General features: G+C 40.1%; 1 protein-coding gene across 1 annotated transcript in view; it reads right to left on the reverse strand.

Annotated features, from left to right (window-relative positions):
- LOC140482161 (juxtaposed with another zinc finger protein 1-like) overlaps positions 1-18,132 on the reverse strand; it is a 114,496-nt gene that overhangs the window by 26,351 nt on the left and 70,013 nt on the right. The window contains exon 2 of the mRNA XM_072579171.1: positions 6,731-6,803. Within this exon, the coding sequence (XP_072435272.1) occupies positions 6,731-6,803 (73 nt within the window). The remainder of the gene's footprint in view (positions 1-6,730; positions 6,804-18,132) is intronic.

The following is an 18,132-nucleotide window of genomic DNA, read 5'->3' on the forward strand; positions in this document are numbered from 1 at the left end:
CCATCCTCTATGTGAAAAAGTAGACCTTTAGGCCCTTATTATCACTTTCCTCTCTCACCCTAAATCTATGCTCTCGAGTTCAGGACTCCAGGCATCGGAGGAAGCAGTGGACCCACCAGGTACATGCCTCTTATTTACAGTCGACTTTGTGAACAGATGGATGTCATTTTTGGGGAACATAATTGCAATCCTAATTTTGTGACATATTTTCAATAACTTCAAAAGCTTGAAATCAAAACTGTGATGGGTAATGTTTTTTGCTTCACCTGTCTCTGGAAACAGTTGTAAAGCAAACTGTTCAATGCAGAAAGTCAGCCCAATTTCAGAGGCAAATTGATGACCATTGCAGAAAAAGGAGGACGACAGCAGGAATAGGCAAAACAAGGCGGTCTTTTTGAAAAGAAAATTCACAGCTGTTCATCATGTAGGGACTGCAGCTATTTTCCAAAATACCAAATTAGCATTGTAAACATCGAAATCAGACCTTTCAAAATTCAACCTATAGCCCAATTTCTCTTCGATCTTAGTTTAATCTCAATTCATCAATAATGTACACTTATTATGGGATTCTGACAGCAAGCTACGGCTTTTGATAAATTATATATCTCAAGCCAGATTTAAAATTTGAAGCCCAAGTGCTAATTAACAATACAGGCCTAGTTAATAACGAGATTTCTTGTTGAGTATCTGATCACAGCATGGGCGTCATTTGTCAAGAATGCTCAAGTCTACCTTAGAGACCAGTTTCTGTAATTCTCCCATGCCTACCATATGTAAAATTGGGATCTTTGTTTCTATAATAACCTTTTATTAGGGAACTGACATAATGATTAAGCTCACTGAGACACATACAATGAATTAGACGATTACCCTTGCTGCTTTAAGCTTTTCAGAATTGCAGCAAGACAAAATAATTAATATCGAATTTTAATTTGATGTGTTCCACATTTAAACCCCAATTTGCAAAGTACACCTGGAAAGCTGCCACTGTTCACTCGCAGTTTAAGCTGATGAAAGAAAGGCTCCTGCAGTTTGAAATACTAGTTGAAGTGTGGAGGAAATAACATGGGCTAGGTAATGACTTACTCCTGACTTTCTACTCCTATCACAACACGTGGTCATGGATTTTAAAAATGAGCCACCAGTCTTTCAAAAGAATGCAATGTATCAACTGGTTGAGAGAAACAAATTAAATGTTTTGCAATACTAGTTAATACTGATATGATATTGTTAGTCTTACAAAATTGTTTATAAACAATTTATTAATTCAACGTGACTTTCTTGCACATTTCACCAATTCTGTTTTAAAACTATGGATATTACATTTGTCTAACTGATATGAGTAGAACGTCAACTTAAAAAAGTTGAGTTTCATCTTTAAAAAGTTTTAATATAGAAAAGCTATTTAACATTGCGAGACCAAATTCTAATGTTTCCCATTATTCTACACAATAAAATTAACCCTGTATATTCCAACAGCTTGCTTAAAATGATAACACTTGTTACTTGACACATGCATGCACTCCTTGGACTGCGATTTTCCCTTTTTTGACACTAAAAGTTGGGGGGTGGGGCAACCATTAACTAATTACCCATATGCTGATAAATCTCAACCAATCACATGCCAACCAGCTGAAGAGTTGACTGGTGAGCATTAGTCAGTAATTCAGCCTCAACAGTCATTGTCAGTGGAGCCCTCACCCCAGAAACTGCCGGACAATCAAAGGCTTCCGTGTCTGAAAGTCCAGCAGTAAAGTCTTGCAGTGGTCTTCAGGGGATCCAACAGCGAGAAGGCAGGTCTTTTTCTTTTTACACCTGCAGGGTGGGTATAATTGGGATAGGGGATTTGAGGGGTCAGAGACAAAGTCAAAGGGTGGTTTTCAGAGCCACCCCACTGTCCCCAGACAGTTTTCCCCCACATTGGAACAACTGGAGATTTCCCCCCCCCAAAGTGATTTCCCCCCACTCTCCCCGCAAAACTTGGCAAGCATGTTGTCTTGGTTTCCCAGTGAAGAAATCAGCCAATTCAATGGCTTTCCAGGAGGTATGTAATTAGGAAGGTGGTGAGTTAATATCCATAAATGGTTGTTCACTGGCCACTTAAGTGCTTTAATTCAAAGCTGGTCAGGAAAGACTCCAATTTACTTTCCCACCTAGAACTTATTTTTGATGTGGCAACAGGGAAGTGAATATCTCTCCAGGGTCAAATTGTCCAATAATTGCCCTTTCTCACTACCTCCAGGGAGAGGATAAATTCCAACTCTTGTGTAGCAATGACTGAATTTGTGCTTTCTGGACAAAGATTAAAAGTCTGCAATAACTATGCTTCATGCTGACTGGAAAAGACATTCATATGAATTTGAATATTTCCCAGCTATGAATTTTCAGAATGCAACTCACCTCTTAAAGGAAACACATTGACTTGTAGATTAATGTTTATGGCTATAAAATTCTAATTTACATTTCTTGACAAATTTGTGATCATTCAACATGCACCATTAAGAATTCTCACAATGTCATTTGTGAAAGACAGCATATGTTACAACAGCATGTACACTTTATCCCTGAAATTTACCATTTTTGAAATGATTGAATGTATTTACTGGAAGAAATTCAGAATTATTATGAATGTGAGAGCTAAGAAGCAGTCTGTTGAGGTCTAACAGGTTGTGGTATGACAAGCTTTTAGATTCTTTCTGCAATTCTCACATTGTAGGGATGTGGAAATGACAGTCACCCAGGAACTAGACGAAGGAAGATCAGAGTTATTACAACACAGCTCATCCACTCCATTCCTGTCTTCTGTGGAAAAGACCATTGAGCCACATTCCACCATCTTATTACTGCAGCCCTGCAAATTTATTCGAAAGTGCTTATCAAATTTTGTTTTGAAATTGCCTCTGGTCCATCATTCTCATAAATAGGAGGTTGTTTTTAGATTAGATTAGATTAGATTACTTACAGTGTGGAAACAGGCCCTTCAGCCCAACAAGTCCACACCGACCCTCCGAAGAGCAACCCACCCAGACCCATTCCTCTACATTTACCCCTCCACATAACACTACGGGCAATTTAGCATGGCCAATTCACCTAACCTGCACATCTTTGGACTGTGGGAGGCAACCAGAGCACCTGGAGGAAACCCACGCAGACACTGGGAGAATGTGCAAACTCCACATAGATAGTTGCTTGAGGTGGGAATTGAACCCAGGTCTCTGGCGCTGTGAGACAGCAGTTCCAGGTGTTTACCATTTACGGTGTATAAAATTTCTTCCTCACCCCCGTGCACTTCTTGCCTTAACCTGAAATCTACGATCCTAGCCTTCTTATAACCAGCTAATGGGAACAGCTTTTCTTTGTCTATCTTATTTAAACCTAGTTAAAAATCACACAAAACCAGGTTATAATCCAACAGGTTTAATTGAAAGCACACTAGCTTTCGGAGCATCGCTCCTTCATCAGGTGATAGGGAGGTAAGGAGCGATGCTCCAAAAGCTAGTGTGCTTTCAATTAAACCTGTTAGACTATAACCTGGTGTTATGTGATTTTTAACTTTGTACACCCCAGTCCAACACCGGCATCTCCAAATCATTATTTAAACCTGTCATTATATTATCCAATTCCATCAATGTCTCCTGCATCTCCTTTGTTCCAAGCAAAATAGCATCAACTTTTTCAATCCAACCTTGTAGTTAAAATCCCTCATCTTTCAAACAATTCTGATAAATCTCTTCTGCACCCTCTCAAGGTCCACATTCTTCCGAAAGTATGGTGGACAAAACTAAAGACTGTGTTCTAGTTGTGGCATGACTATGCCTTCTAAAGGTTCAGCACACCTTCTCTAATTTTGTATTCTATACCACAATACCTACAGCTCCTCCTTCAACACTATAATTCCAACCAAACTAATCTCTAAACTCCAAGACCTAGGTCTCTGCTCTGCCCTCTGCAACTAGATACTTGACTTCCTGACCCACAAACCACAATCAGTGAGGATAGGCAACAGCACCTCCTGCACAACAACTCTCAACACTGGTGCCCACAAGGCTGTATTCTCAACCTTGTTCTGTACTCTCGATACAATCATGATTATGAGGCCAAATTCCGTCCTAACTCCAACTACCAGTTCACTGTAGGCTGGATATCAAACAATGACAAGACAGAATACAGGAAAGAGATAGAGTGCTTATTGTTGTGGTGTAAAGATAACAAGCTCTCCATCAACATCAGCAAAACTAACAAGCTGATCATCGACCAGGAAGCGAGGAGAAGGGCATGCCCCTACTACATCAAGAGATCTGAGGAGGAGATGTTTGTGAGTGTCAGGTTGCTAGCAGTGAGGATCACCAACAATCTGTCCTGGACCACTCACATTGATGTCAAGAATATGGTGCTGGAAAAGCACAGCTTTTCCTGATGAAGGGCTTTTGCCTAAAACGTCGATTCTCCTGCTCCTCAGATGCTGACTGACCTGCTGTGCTTTTCCAGCACCACATCTTGACTCTAATCTCCAGCATCTGCAGTCCTCACTTTCACTCACGTTGATGGACAGTCAAGAAGGCACAACGACGCCTCTTCTTCCTCAGTAGATCAAGGAAATTCAACATGTCTCACTAACAATAATAAATGCACCATAGAAAGCATTCTATCTGGATGCACCATGGCTTGGTTTGGCAATACTTTTGCCCAGAACCTAAGAAACGGAGAGTTATGAACACAGTCCCAGTCCATCATGCAAGCCAACCTTCCATCCATTGACTCCATCTACAAGGCAGCCAACATCAAAGAGCCCTCCCACCCCGGTTATAATCTCTTCCAATTTCTTCCATTAGGCAGAAGATACAAAAGCATAAACACACGTACCAACGGTTTTAGGAACAACTTCTTTCCCGCGGTTATTAGACTTCTGAATGGACCGTTTAAATTTCAAATCTAATGTTGATACTGCTTTTTGTGTACTTTCATTGCAGCTATAACTTTGTATTCCTTGCTCTGTTCTATCATCCTATGATCTTTGTATGGTAATGATCTGCATATACTGCACACAAAACAAAATTTTTCACTGTATCTAAGTACATATAATAATAATAAATCAAACCAAATCAAATCTTATAAGAAGCCCATGATTCCATATATGTTACCATTGTAATCTTAGTATGTCCTACCACCTTCAAAGATCTGTGTATGTGAAATCTAGGTTCAGCTGTCACTGGATCATGTTAAAGCGCAGATCCTTTTAAAGGTCAATCAGGACAGGTCCAGAGAGTTGACTGAGAGCCAGTGATACTCATTTGTATTTAAGAGCTCAGTTCTTGGAGAGGGCTCTTGCGGTGTTGTGGTAGCACTGCTATCTCTGGACTAGGAGGCCTAGGTTCAAGTCCCAGTTGCTCCAGAGGTATGTAATGCTATCTCTGAACAGGTTGATTAGAAAATATGAAGAGCTGAGTTCCTAAGAGGGGTGCAGGCAATGTAATGCAAGGGTAGTGTCCAATCAGATTTCCTTCCCTAAAAAGTATATTAGTCAACCAGATGTATTTTTATAATAATCAATGATAGTTTCATTGTCAATGTATCATTACTAGCTTTCAATTCTAGATTTAATTAATTGTTGTGGGATTTAAACCCTTGCCCCAAGAATATTAGCTTGAGCCTCTGGAATATTAGTCCTGTAACATTACCACTACACCATCTTCTCTTCTCAGCTTATTAACATTTGAATCGTATCTGATGATTCTTGCAGGCTTGTTAACTCCCAGTTCAAGAATGCCATTAGAGGGGCTTTAGAGAAGGCTTAATGTTCAGAATACAACCTGGAGATAAATATCATCTACAGCAACTAAAATTTTGAAAAATAAGCAGAAAGATGCAAGTGGATTGATCAAGTTATATTTTGCATTGCACACATGAAACAATATCCCCTTCCAAATTACATGTGAAAACTAAACATCACTGTACCAACTTGTTTAAAAAGAATGAACTGATGGGAAAATATCCCATCTTTTCAAAGGTTTCTGCAAAACAGAGTTGCACTAAGTGACTTGTTTTCTGGTATAGCAGTCTTCAATCCCATTATCTTTAGCTTTCTTTCAAGCCTCTGATTTAATTACAATGCATTATGCTCTTCAGTTGTTTAGTTGGTCAAATAAGAAATAAAATAATAGCTAACATCATCTTCTCCCCACAAAAATATCATTTGTCTCCAAGTTAGATGTATTACTGAGGAAGGGTCACTCTTCCCGAAACATTAACGCTGATTTCTCTTCACAGATGCTGCCAGACCTGCTGAGCTTTTCCAGCAATTTCTGTTTTTGTCTCTAGATATATTACTAGCAGGACAGAGATACTGGACACAGTGAAGCAGAGGTTGATAAAATCTACATAAAGAAATAGGCTGTCCGTTAGCAAATACAACATAAAAACTATTATGAACAGATGGCTCAGTACCTACATTTTCAATAAAACATGCTGAAAACAATGTATTAGTATTTAACAAAACAAAACTGAAATGGATGAATCGTCACAACATAAAACTACATGCATTTTACAACATATTATTATTTACATATTTTATAAATAAACAAGCTATTACAGGCAAAGAAATGAGTTGGCTCTTCAAGTATATTCAAAAAGCATTTGAAATAATTGATAAAAGACATTTTATAAAACATAAGTTGTCCTAAGCTCAGATTCAAAATTTTGTTTTAGGGTAAAATATAAAAAGTGTTTATACCTATTGATATAACTTAGTGCGATATATGATGGTTGCTGCTGTTCCTGCCGCTCCAAAACCTTCGGATCATTTTCTGTCGAAAGAACATACCAGAATTAATTAACAAGAATCTTACTGTTATATAATTTTAAAAGCAGCTATTAAATATTTGGCATGAACTGAAATATCAGATTTATTTCACGGGAATTTCACATCACACAATAAAGTCAACTCAATGGAGAAAATATCTGCCTCCTTACTTCTCGTTTTTCAATGTAAACAAGAGGACAGTGAAATCATCTTTTAAAATCCTCAGGGCTCTTAACTGAGGTCCATTATTATGCAACTTCTGAGTGAGCCTTGTAATAGGTACTCAATACTCCTGTATTGCAGTAGGCAAGAGTTGTACCTCATAGAGTCATAGATATGTACAGCATGGAAACAGACCCTTCAGTCCAACCCGTCCATGCCGACCAGATATCCCAATCCAATTTAGTCCCACCTGTCAGCACCCGGCCAATATCCCTCCAAACCCTTCCTATTCATATACCCATCCAAATGCCTTTTAAATGTTGCAATTGTACCAGCCTCCACCAAATCCTCTGGCAGCTCATTCCATACACGTACCACCCTCTGCATGAAAAAGTTGCCCCTTAGGTCTCTTTTATATCTTTCCCCTCTCACCCTAAACCTTTGTCCTCTAGTTCTGGACTCCCCCACCCCAGACTGTGCCTATTTTACCCTATCCATGCCCCTCAATTTTGTAAACCTCTATAAGGTCACACCTCAGCCTCTGACGCTCCAGGGAAATCAGCCCCAGCCTGTTCAGCCTCTCCCTACAGCTCAAATCCTCCAACCCTGGCAACATCCTTGTAGATCTTTTCTGAACCCTTTCAAGTTTCACAACATCTTTCCGATAGGAAGGAGACCAGAATTGCACGCAATATTCTAACAGTGGCTTAACCAATGTCTTGTACAGCCGCAACATAACCTCCCAACTCTTGTACACAATACTCTGACCAATAAAGGAAAGCATACCAAACGCCTTCTTCACTGTCCTATCTACCTGTGACTCCACTTTCAAGGAGCTATGGACCTGCACTCCAAGGTCTCTTTGTTCAGCAACACTCCCTAGGACCTTACCATTATGTGTATAAGACTGCTCCATGCTGCTCAGATTTTCTTTCCCAAGATGCAGCACCTCGCATTTATCTGAATTAAACTCCATCTGCCATTTCTCAGCCCATTGACCCATCTGATCAAGATCCTGTTGTAATCCGAGATAACCTTCTTCGCTGTCCACTATACCTCCAATTTTGGTGTCACCTGCAAACTTACTATCTATACCACTTTTGCTCGCATCCAAATCATTTATATAAATGACAAAAAGAAGAGGACCCAGCACCGATCCTTGTGGCACTCCACTGGTCACAGGCCTCCAGTCAGAAAAACCACCCTCCACCACCACCCTCTGTCATCTACCTTTGAGCCAGTTCTGCATCCAAATGGCTATTCCGTAAGATCTAACCTTGCTAACCAGTCTCCCATGGGGAGCCTTGTTGAACGCCTTACTGAAGTCTGGGCTTGGTGGAGGAGGCAATAATTGACTCCCCCCAAACCCGTTTTACGGAGAATACCTCACAGTTGACATGGAGACAGGTTTGGCAGTAAATCAGCAGCTACATTGATTGAAGTTGATATGATGGAGTGCAGAGGGACATGATTTCAGATTTTCATTTTTTGTCCACATATTAGGCAAAACATGTCAGGGCAGAGTTTACACTTTCCGTATTCATCAGGTGGACGGTGGCCCCGCCAATTTCATCACCATCCTGACTGGCTTCACTGGAGGTCTGAGCCGTTTACTGCCACGTTAAAAGCTGTTACTGTAGACTGGAGGAACACAGAGGATACATTGAGAAGAACATCTCAGGAGAAACAGATGCTAAGAATTGGGCAAGCCAGCCCCTCACAATTCTCTGATGTGGACACATATCTGATGCTGGAGGCTGAGAGGCAGACCAAGATGGGTCTTTTCCTGGGGAAGGCTCCATCCAGACAAAGCAGGTAAGGATGAACATTGCTAGCACACAGTCAGCAAAAAGGGTGAGGTCCAAAGACCCATACACCCAGAGCCACAAATCGTTCAATGATTTTGTACTCTCTGAGGTAAATGAACCTGAAGCATCAGGATGAGCCTCTATTTTTCCACCCTCTGGTAGACACACCACCCAAAGAGCCTCCATGGAGCAGTTTGCTTTTGAATATGGGAGAATGGAGTGCCCAGGTCACAGAAAGACCACCCCTCATCCTCTCCACAATGATACTGATTTGCATTATGTTGTGAAGCTGTTGTTTTTACAAGATAGCTATATTTTAAAATGTAATTTTTGTTACAATTCCCATAGAGATCAACAACTTTTAAAAATAATTTCTGAATGACCAGCAAAAATAACCAAAGGACAACATTTCACATTGTAAGACTTTTACAGAACAAACAAGTTAAAATCAACATAAATCATGCACAGGCAACTAATACAACAACCTAAAGAAAAGTTTCTTTCACATTAACTAACTAAAACAATCACAAAATGTCTTACTTGAGCTAAGTACTACACTTTTGGGAGATATGTAGCATTACTAAAACAACTGCAATATAGGAAGCTCCAAAGTACCTCCCTGCTCCCCAGCGTGTTCAGGTCTCCCGGCCACTGGAGGCTGAAACTTCCAGTGTCCACCAAAATCATTCAATTCAACTACAGTAACTTCTAGATCTGATTTTCACCAGATAAACCCACCTCAGAAATGCCTTGTTCCTTAAATCTCTCTGTTCTGTCTAATTCCAAACAGAAAGCAAACTTTCATAAGTATGTGCTTGGCTGTTGACACAAAACATTTCCACTGCTTCATTCACAGCAGTAAAAACAGCTATCCATTTCCTGAGTTACTGTGTCAATGTGTGAAAACTGTCACTTCATTTCAATAGATTTTTATTTGGCTTTTTCCCATATGGCATGCATATCACAAAAGCATATGGAATGCTTCCATAATTCTCAATTTTACCTTAAGTTAAAAAGGAACATTTTATAAAAGGACTGTCCCATAATACCAAAACAGAAGTTGCTGGAAAAGCTCAGCAGGTCTTGCAGCATCTGTGAAGAGAAATCAGAGTTAACGTTTTGGGTCCAGTGTCCCGAAACATTAACTCTGCTTTTTTTTAAGATTAGATTCCCTACAGTGTGGAAACAGGCCCTTTGGCCCAACAAGTCCACACCGACCCTCTGAAGAGTAACCCACCCAGACCCATTTCCCTCTGACTGACGAACCTAACACTATGGACAATTTAACATGACCAATTCACCTGACCTGCACATCTTTGGACCTTGGGAAGAAACCAGAGCACCCGGAGGAAACCCAAGCAGACACGGGGAGAATGTGCAAACTCCACACAGACCGTTGCCCGAGGCTGGAATCGAACCTGGGTCCCTGGTGCTGAGAGGCTACAGTGCTAACCACTGAGTCACCGTGCCACCCTTAAGATTTCTCTTCACACGTATTGCCAGACCTGCAGACCTTATCCAGCAACTTCTGTTTTTGCTTCTGATTTACAGCATCCGTATGTTCTTTTGGTTTTTATTTACCATCTTATAAAATACCGCTTCATAATAACTGGAAATCCTAAAGGCACCACTCTCTGAAGATCATTCTCACAATCTCTTTTCGTAACTCCCACAGATGGCGAAGACAAAGCAACATCTTCTTTCACTATCAGCAAGCGAAGGAGAGCAGTAGCACCACAAAAAAGAACAATCATATCCTACAAATACAGCAGCACAAAAATGGTCATCTTGGTGAGTCCTCACACGTGGCTAGACAGGATGACATTGGATGAGGAACACAGTATATTGAAGTGTAGCAGGTTCCAGACAGACAGGTCACCTTGGAGGACAGAGCTGGTCACAGCCTGAACAGTCACTGGAAAAGAGGTTCTAGCTGACTCAGCCTCAACAAATATAATCTCACGCTTCTTAGGCAGTATGGTGTCAATGTGCTGATTCCAGTTACACCTGATGCTTCCTTCCAACCATCTACAGCACTAACCCAGGAATCAATCTCTACAGATCAGAAAAAGACCATTTGGCCCAATGAAAATGCATTGACTGTCGAAGAGCAGCCCTCCAGCCTCATAACCCTGCATTTCCCATGGCCAATCCACCGAGCCTGCACATCTTTGGAGTGTGGGAGGAGACTAGAGCACTGGAAGGAAACACACGTAGACATGGGGAAAATGTGCAAACTCCACACTGACAGCTGCCTGAGGATGGAATCAAACCTGGGTTCCTGGTGCTGTGAGGAAGCAATGCTGACCACTGAGCGCATGGCCTGAGGTAGTCACTGAGGAGGCTGAGGTTGCCATCCTCACAGAGTGATGTCATGATCTTTGGCTTCCTTTCATCCTTTGATAGTAGGAATATCTGTGCGGCAGGTAGCCTTGCAATACTCTAGTGCAGCAGTGCGTATCTCAAACACAAACAGATGCAAATCAGCAGGCAGTCTCCACCTAATTTGAGGTCAGAAGGACAGAATCACTTAGAAAGGGCCAAGAGCAGAGCCCACAGCACACATGGGCCACTGAGGTCTTCTCTTTATGACTGTGCAGTATTGTGCTTTACAAGTACAACATAAATAATGACACTTGAAGTTAGTTGTGTGAGCCTCCATTACTAATGGTGAAGCAATGAAACTGGCATGAGGTGATGGGGAGTAAAGTGAAACAGTTGGGCACATATGAATCCTTTATTGGTGATAAGAGTGGACACATTCAGGCTGCATCTTCACTGGGCACATTAGCATAGACAGCTTAGACTGAGCTCCAGAACTGTGCTCCATGAGACTCAGGTGAAACATGCCTCAATCAAATGATTCCTGAAATTTGACAACTCAATGAGACCTTCATGTCTTGTGCCAGGCCTGGCCACCTCTCTGGGCAGCTGGAACTAGGGCTCTGTTTCTTCTTTCTCCAACACCAATGATGAGCTGTGTCTTTCAAAGACTTTGTACTTTTCAGGGCTCATATCCCTGAAGGGTCATATATATTAAGGAGAACATAGCAGACTGTCACATTGTGCACGATTTTTAATGAAGCAGCTACCTGACCAGTGCAGGAACTGAAGATACATCTTCAGAAGCCTGATAGTCAGCTGAGATATTGGCTCTGGTCAAATCACTTGTGTACCTGTTTCTCAGATTCTTGTGAAGAGGTCTTCAAGTGATATCCCTTGTCCCTTAGAACTTTTCTATGTACTTTTGGGGCGATTGAGCAAACAAATGCAGCAGCCTAACTGTGGAGGATTAAGGGATTATGGTGTCTGACAGGAAGTCAAGCCCACATATGAAGAAAGCTCTTCTTTTGGTCATTGAGGGAGTAGGAGCTCTTCCTGTTGATGTACTTAAGCCAATCACTGGACAATAATGATGCCCTACAACTGGTGGAATTCAGTGATGAAAAGAAATGCCCTTTTAGCCTGGGAGGTCCCACTCATATTGATGTATTGCCCTGCTCCGGAAAATAAGGCAAATGTCACCTGAACAGTCAAGGTTGTGCAGCCATTTGTGAAATGCTACCACGGCCCACAGCCTGCCTTTGGAAGAAGTAGGAAACAAAGAAGTTCTGTGTCAAACCTGCATGGATTGCCACAGTCTCCTGTACTACTGGGTCTCAACTATCTCCAGGTAGCTCTGTGTTCACTAGTAGATTCTGTTCTAAGTGGACAACCTCTCTGGCTCTCTGTGGAAGATGAAGCCCAAGTGTGACAACACCCTTTCGTGCTTAGGAGGCAACTACCCACTCTCCTAATCCTTTGTGCTGAGCTGATGATGCCTATTTCTCATTGGGTAAGTTGCGTTTTGCACTGTTCACCCCTTTATCAGTCTCAGTTAATTCTCTAAGGGGGCGGGGGGGTCACAAGGATTGACTCACTGCAATCTTCGTGTAGCTGGTCTTTCCCAGACAGTGAACACAGCGTTTGTGCCCTATGAAAAGCACAACAATCCCTTAACAAGTGACTCTTGAAGAATCTTGTTTTGCCTTTGTAATGGATCATAATGGAATGAGTAGGATTGATGTCTTGGTTTCCCAGTGAAATTGGCCAACACAGGAATGGACAAAGTGAGTACTGCAGATACTGGAGCTCAGAGTCGAGAGTGTAGTGCTGGAAAGGCACAACAGGTCAGGTAGCATCTGAGGAGCAAGAGAATCGACATTTCGGTCTTAAACCCTTCATTAGGAATTTCTGATGAAGGGCTTATCCAATCCTTACTGAATTGGATTAACAAGACTTCACACATTAGATGACCAGGCATCTAACATATTCGATCTGATACTAGTCAGATATGTTGGTGGGCGGCACGGTGGCACAGTGGTTAGCACTGCTGCCTCACAGCGCCAGAGACCCGGGTTAAATTCCCGCCTCAGGCGAGTGACTGTGTGGAGTTTGCACATTCTCCCCGTGTCTGCCTGGGTTTCCTCCGGGTGCTCCGGTTTCCTCCCACAGTCCAAAGACGTGCAGGTCAGGTGAATTGGCCATCCTAAATTGCCCGTAGTGTTAGGTTAGGGGTATGGGTGGGTTGCGCTTCGGCGGGGCGGTGTGGACTTGCTGGGCCGAAAGGCCTGTTTCCACACTGTAAGTAATCTAATCTAATCTAGTCGAAACGTCATGCTGATTAACTGGAATGTTTGTTCAAACTTTTTCCAACTTTGGCTAGGTTGGGGAAACAAATTTGAAAAGACGTTTTATTTCTGGCACTATACGTATCAGAATTGCATCTGAAGATTATTGGGACTTGGACTCCATTCTTGTAGCCAGTGGCCTTTCCATTGATAAACTGATATAAGGTTAATGTGGAAGAATAAAATCTGTGCTGCTAATTCTGGGCAAAAAAAAATTCAATTAATGATTTAGTAAAGGATGTCGTCATGCAAATGTGTAACTTAAAAATTTCTGTAAATAATTTTGAGGGCAAAATAGGAAGTTTTTTTCAGAAAATGTTCACATTTCATAACTGCGTCAGAAGTTAAAACATACATTCTAAAATGTCAAAACCTTTTGCAAATAGATGACTACTTTTCAATATAATACATCACTGTCTCCTCTTCCTGCTCTCTTCCCTCCTTTCCAACTACCAAAAGATCAGTTTAAAGCCTTAAATGTTTAAGGATGCCTCTTAAAATGTGATAGCAGAAAGATTGAAACACAGTTTCCTGTAAAGAAAAAACTTGAAGTTGCATCGTTATACAGTTCCTTGTTTAACTTCAGGTTCCAGGTTTAGTTCATCATATCTGGAGAAACAGACATTTCTATGATATTTTTATTAATCAGCTTATTTGGGAGAAATATTTGAGATGAATTGCTATAGCATGCAGATTATAATAAGGAGTTTCCTTCTATCATATTCTTGCAATACAATGAGGCCTGTCAATCTCAGTCAACATTAATTTGTTTGGTTTGTTATTGCTTTAGTGAGTAATCACTCAAAGTTCAATATTGAATATAATGTTGCCCAGAAAGCAGTTTCTAGTTTTGCTTCTTCTTTACAAAACATAAATACTCTTTAAAAGAAAATGATCTAACTTTTTTTGAACCATTTGTACTACTTTGATTTTATTATGCCAGGAATATATGCCTCTTGAAAAAAATAGCAGGCATCACAAAGCAGTCCAAAGGTGTACAGGTTAGGGTGAATTGGCTATGCTAAATTGGCCAAAGTGTTCAGGGATGTGTAGGTTAGGTGTATTAGTCATGGGTAAGTATAGGTTGGGGAATGGGTCTAGGTGGGTTACTCTTCAGAGGTTTGGTGTGGGCATCTTGGGCTAAATGGCCTGTTTCCACACAATAGGGATTCTAAGATTCTGTGAGTACACACTCGGACCTCAAACAACACAGATTTACTTATTAGTCATTTCATTGAACAACAAAAACACAAATAGCTTGAAGTGCTCTACATCAACAGTTTTTAACAAAGCTGTTATCTTTCAACTAATTGATGGCATAGTGGATGAGATGTTGTTATTGAAGTCTGGGACCCAAGGTCTAATACAATGACAGTCCAGGTTGGTCAACATTTCCCTTGCAGGCCTGCTGCAGTCACAAACTTGAAAAATGGCATCTCATTTTCTCCTTAGGGATCCTGCAGCCTCTAGGACTCAACACAGAGTTCAATAAATTTAGAAAATAACAATCAAAGAACTGGAGGTGCTGGAAATCAGAAATAAAAACAGAAATTGATGGAAAAGCTGAGCAAGTCTGGAAACATCTGTGGAGAAAAATCGGAGTTAACATTTTAGGTTCAGTGAGTTTTCTGTGGAAGGATCACTGGACCCAAAAGTTTAATTTTGACTTCTCTCCATAGATGCTGCCAGATTTGCTGAGTTTTCCCAATAATGTCTGTTTACCCACCCCACACCCAGTCCTGTTATGACATGGGGTGTTTTTAGCACAGTCACTCATTGTCATGTATTGCCAGGTCTGTTATCACATCATACCAGTTGCATTCAGTACAGTTCACCCATTTCCCCTACTCTTAGCTCTTAAGATCACTTATTCAGCTTATTTTACGCCCTCACCCTCAATCCATAATCTCTTTGTTCACCTACCCCTTTCATACGTCACCCTCTCTCTGGGCTCTATCTCCACCTATCTGCTTATCTTCCTCTGCCCCACCCAACAACTTTGGCTTCCACATAAATACCACCTTTTCCTAGCTGCTAACAACTTAATGTAGCATCATCAGACTCAAAACATTAACTCTGCCTCCACAGATGCTGACAGACCTGCAGAGTCTCTCCAGCAACTCCTGCTTTGTTATTGGATGGAAGAATTATTTATTTGTTGGCTCTAAAGGCTCCATGTCAAATTAGTTTGGATGCTTTTCAATCGTTTTCCTAACAAGCATGAAACAGTCCCTAATTTGTGGTCTGAACTGGTAATTCACTCTATTTTATAAAGTGATGCCAGAATGAAAAGAACTCATATGACAGCATCAGAGATGGGATTCTCAAACTGAGGCTAAATCTTGCTTGTTTGGACAGAGTACAGCTTTGCTTTATGTCTACAGTTGATGTTCCAACCCAGGAAACAATGAAAAGTGGAAGTATTTCCTTCTCCAACATTGATTAAATTCATTTTAATGAACATAATGTTTAAACAAGGTATTTACCAGCTGTTTCATTCTGTATTTTTTACTATTTCCCATTAACTGTTTCTGATCTCTTTTATGAAGCAAAGCTACTTACTGATACAGAATGTCTGACTAATTAATCCCCATTTTCCATTGTCTTTGTTTCATTATTGTAATATACCTTTCCTCTATATTACGTTCATTTCATTGACAATGTTTTGAAATGTATTTATCATTAATCTCCAAACACAAGTGAGTGGAATTGACCTAACTTTGGTTGACTCACACTCCACAGCAGTCCTTGTATTAGTTTGAGACAAAAATGATTCATTTTTACCAAATATAACATATTATTTTGGGGACAAGATATTTCTATAATACACATATAAGTAACTTGACACTAAATTTTAATTATTATTGAATATGAAATCAATGTTATCATTCCTGAGTCTAGCTGTTCGCTTGTTGTTTGGTATGCAGGGGTCAAACATTTATGGTCTGTACATGCAATCAGCCCTATTATTAAAAAAAAATTCCAAACATTTGATCTCTATCCCACAGTGACACCTCCCCCCTCCATGTTACCCACCCAAAATGGAAAGCATGAATCTACAGTGAGGTAGAGGCAATTCTTGTACATGAGACAAAAAGAAAGTGATACAGGAAAGAATGAAAGAAAGGAGAAACATCAACACTGACAGATAATTAGGAGTGCAGGACAGAAAGAGCATGTTTTGTAGTCTTTTCTACCCTTCTTCCACTATATTTTGTTGGTTTTTGTAGCTCAGCTCGTTCTCACACATGAATCTTAATGCCTGATTTTCATAACTTCACCATCCTTAATATCCATTTTACTCTACTTAATTGGCGCTGGATAGCAAGGAATATAACCTTTGCATTGATTATTTTAGCTACTTAGAAGCATCTTATACATACGCAGGATCTGTCACCCAACTTGAGATCTTGTTTCACACTGTAAATAAATGTATTGTTTCAAATGATGAATGAGATTGTCAAATAAGGAAAATGTACCGCTTCTTTTAAAAATTTCCAAAATATATTTATAAAATTATTTTCTGGTTTTTAAAATACCAGCAGCAAGAGAATGGGTAGCCTAGGCCACTAATTGCCTCATCATATCATCTCAATAAAGATAAACCAAGTATTACCAATTTTGTTTCAGTACAAGCTCTCAGCCAATTCATATTTACATTATTTATTCCTCTTCTTAAAGTTGAATGAATCATTACCAGGACACTGCTCGACAGGCTTCAATTTTGAAGTATAATTCTAAAGAGCTCAACTTCAAGGACTATACTTTCTGTAAACAATTCAGTAATATATGCAATGACAGTAGGCAATACAATTATCATATGAAGAATTGCTTTTGCTCATTCCAACCAAAAAAGGCCTTTTTACTGTTTGATTGGCCTGACCACATACAAGACAAACATAAGCAAGAAAGTTTAAACGTTATTTAGAATGGAACTCAGCATTTTGTGAGGAAAGGGGTATAAAAAATTTTTTTAGTTGAAGCACTTCTTAGAATAGAGCACATTAATGTTGAGAATCTAAAAATGTATGAGAAGAAAATGTACAGGATTCAACATCAAAATCTTATCAGGAAGTTGATAGTCCTATTGTTCTTGCTGGAACTCCATATGGAAACACTATATTGGCTGACCTTATCTTCAAAATGTTCTATGCTATTATGTGAGCAGCATTCAGCTGCATAATTCTGTTACATTAACATCAATCATTTCCTTCCTTTTTCTATAAATATATAGTTTATGTAAAACTCTTGAAATAAGCTGCTCAATAATCATGCATACTGGGTTTTACAGATGAAGCTCCTTGATATTTCTCTTGATGAAATATTTGCTGACTTCAATCACCTAGGGGACTTCTATACTGATGAAGTCACTGATACGTGCCCCATTAGTCTCTGTGGATTTCCCCTAGCCCACTTCTCACCTCGTTCTTGCCAATTAAGGAGCCGAATTATGTATAATAGTTGGAGTCACTTTTAGTTTTGAGTCCTAGTATGCAGTGGAAGCTTTGACAGAAACATACTGGTGAATAATTAGAGCGATTTTTTAAAGCCAAGAAAACTCCATCTTTCTTCTGCCTATTTTTATCTGAATCGATGAATAGTACAAGAGCAATGAGCACCACACTACTAAAAGCAAAGACAATATAATAAGTTAGAATGCATAATTATGGTAAGAAAAAAAGTAGCCAAGTAA

This window comes from Chiloscyllium punctatum, chromosome 10, assembly GCF_047496795.1.
Source record: "Chiloscyllium punctatum isolate Juve2018m chromosome 10, sChiPun1.3, whole genome shotgun sequence".
In the NCBI taxonomy this organism is placed as follows: Eukaryota; Metazoa; Chordata; class Chondrichthyes; order Orectolobiformes; family Hemiscylliidae; genus Chiloscyllium; species Chiloscyllium punctatum.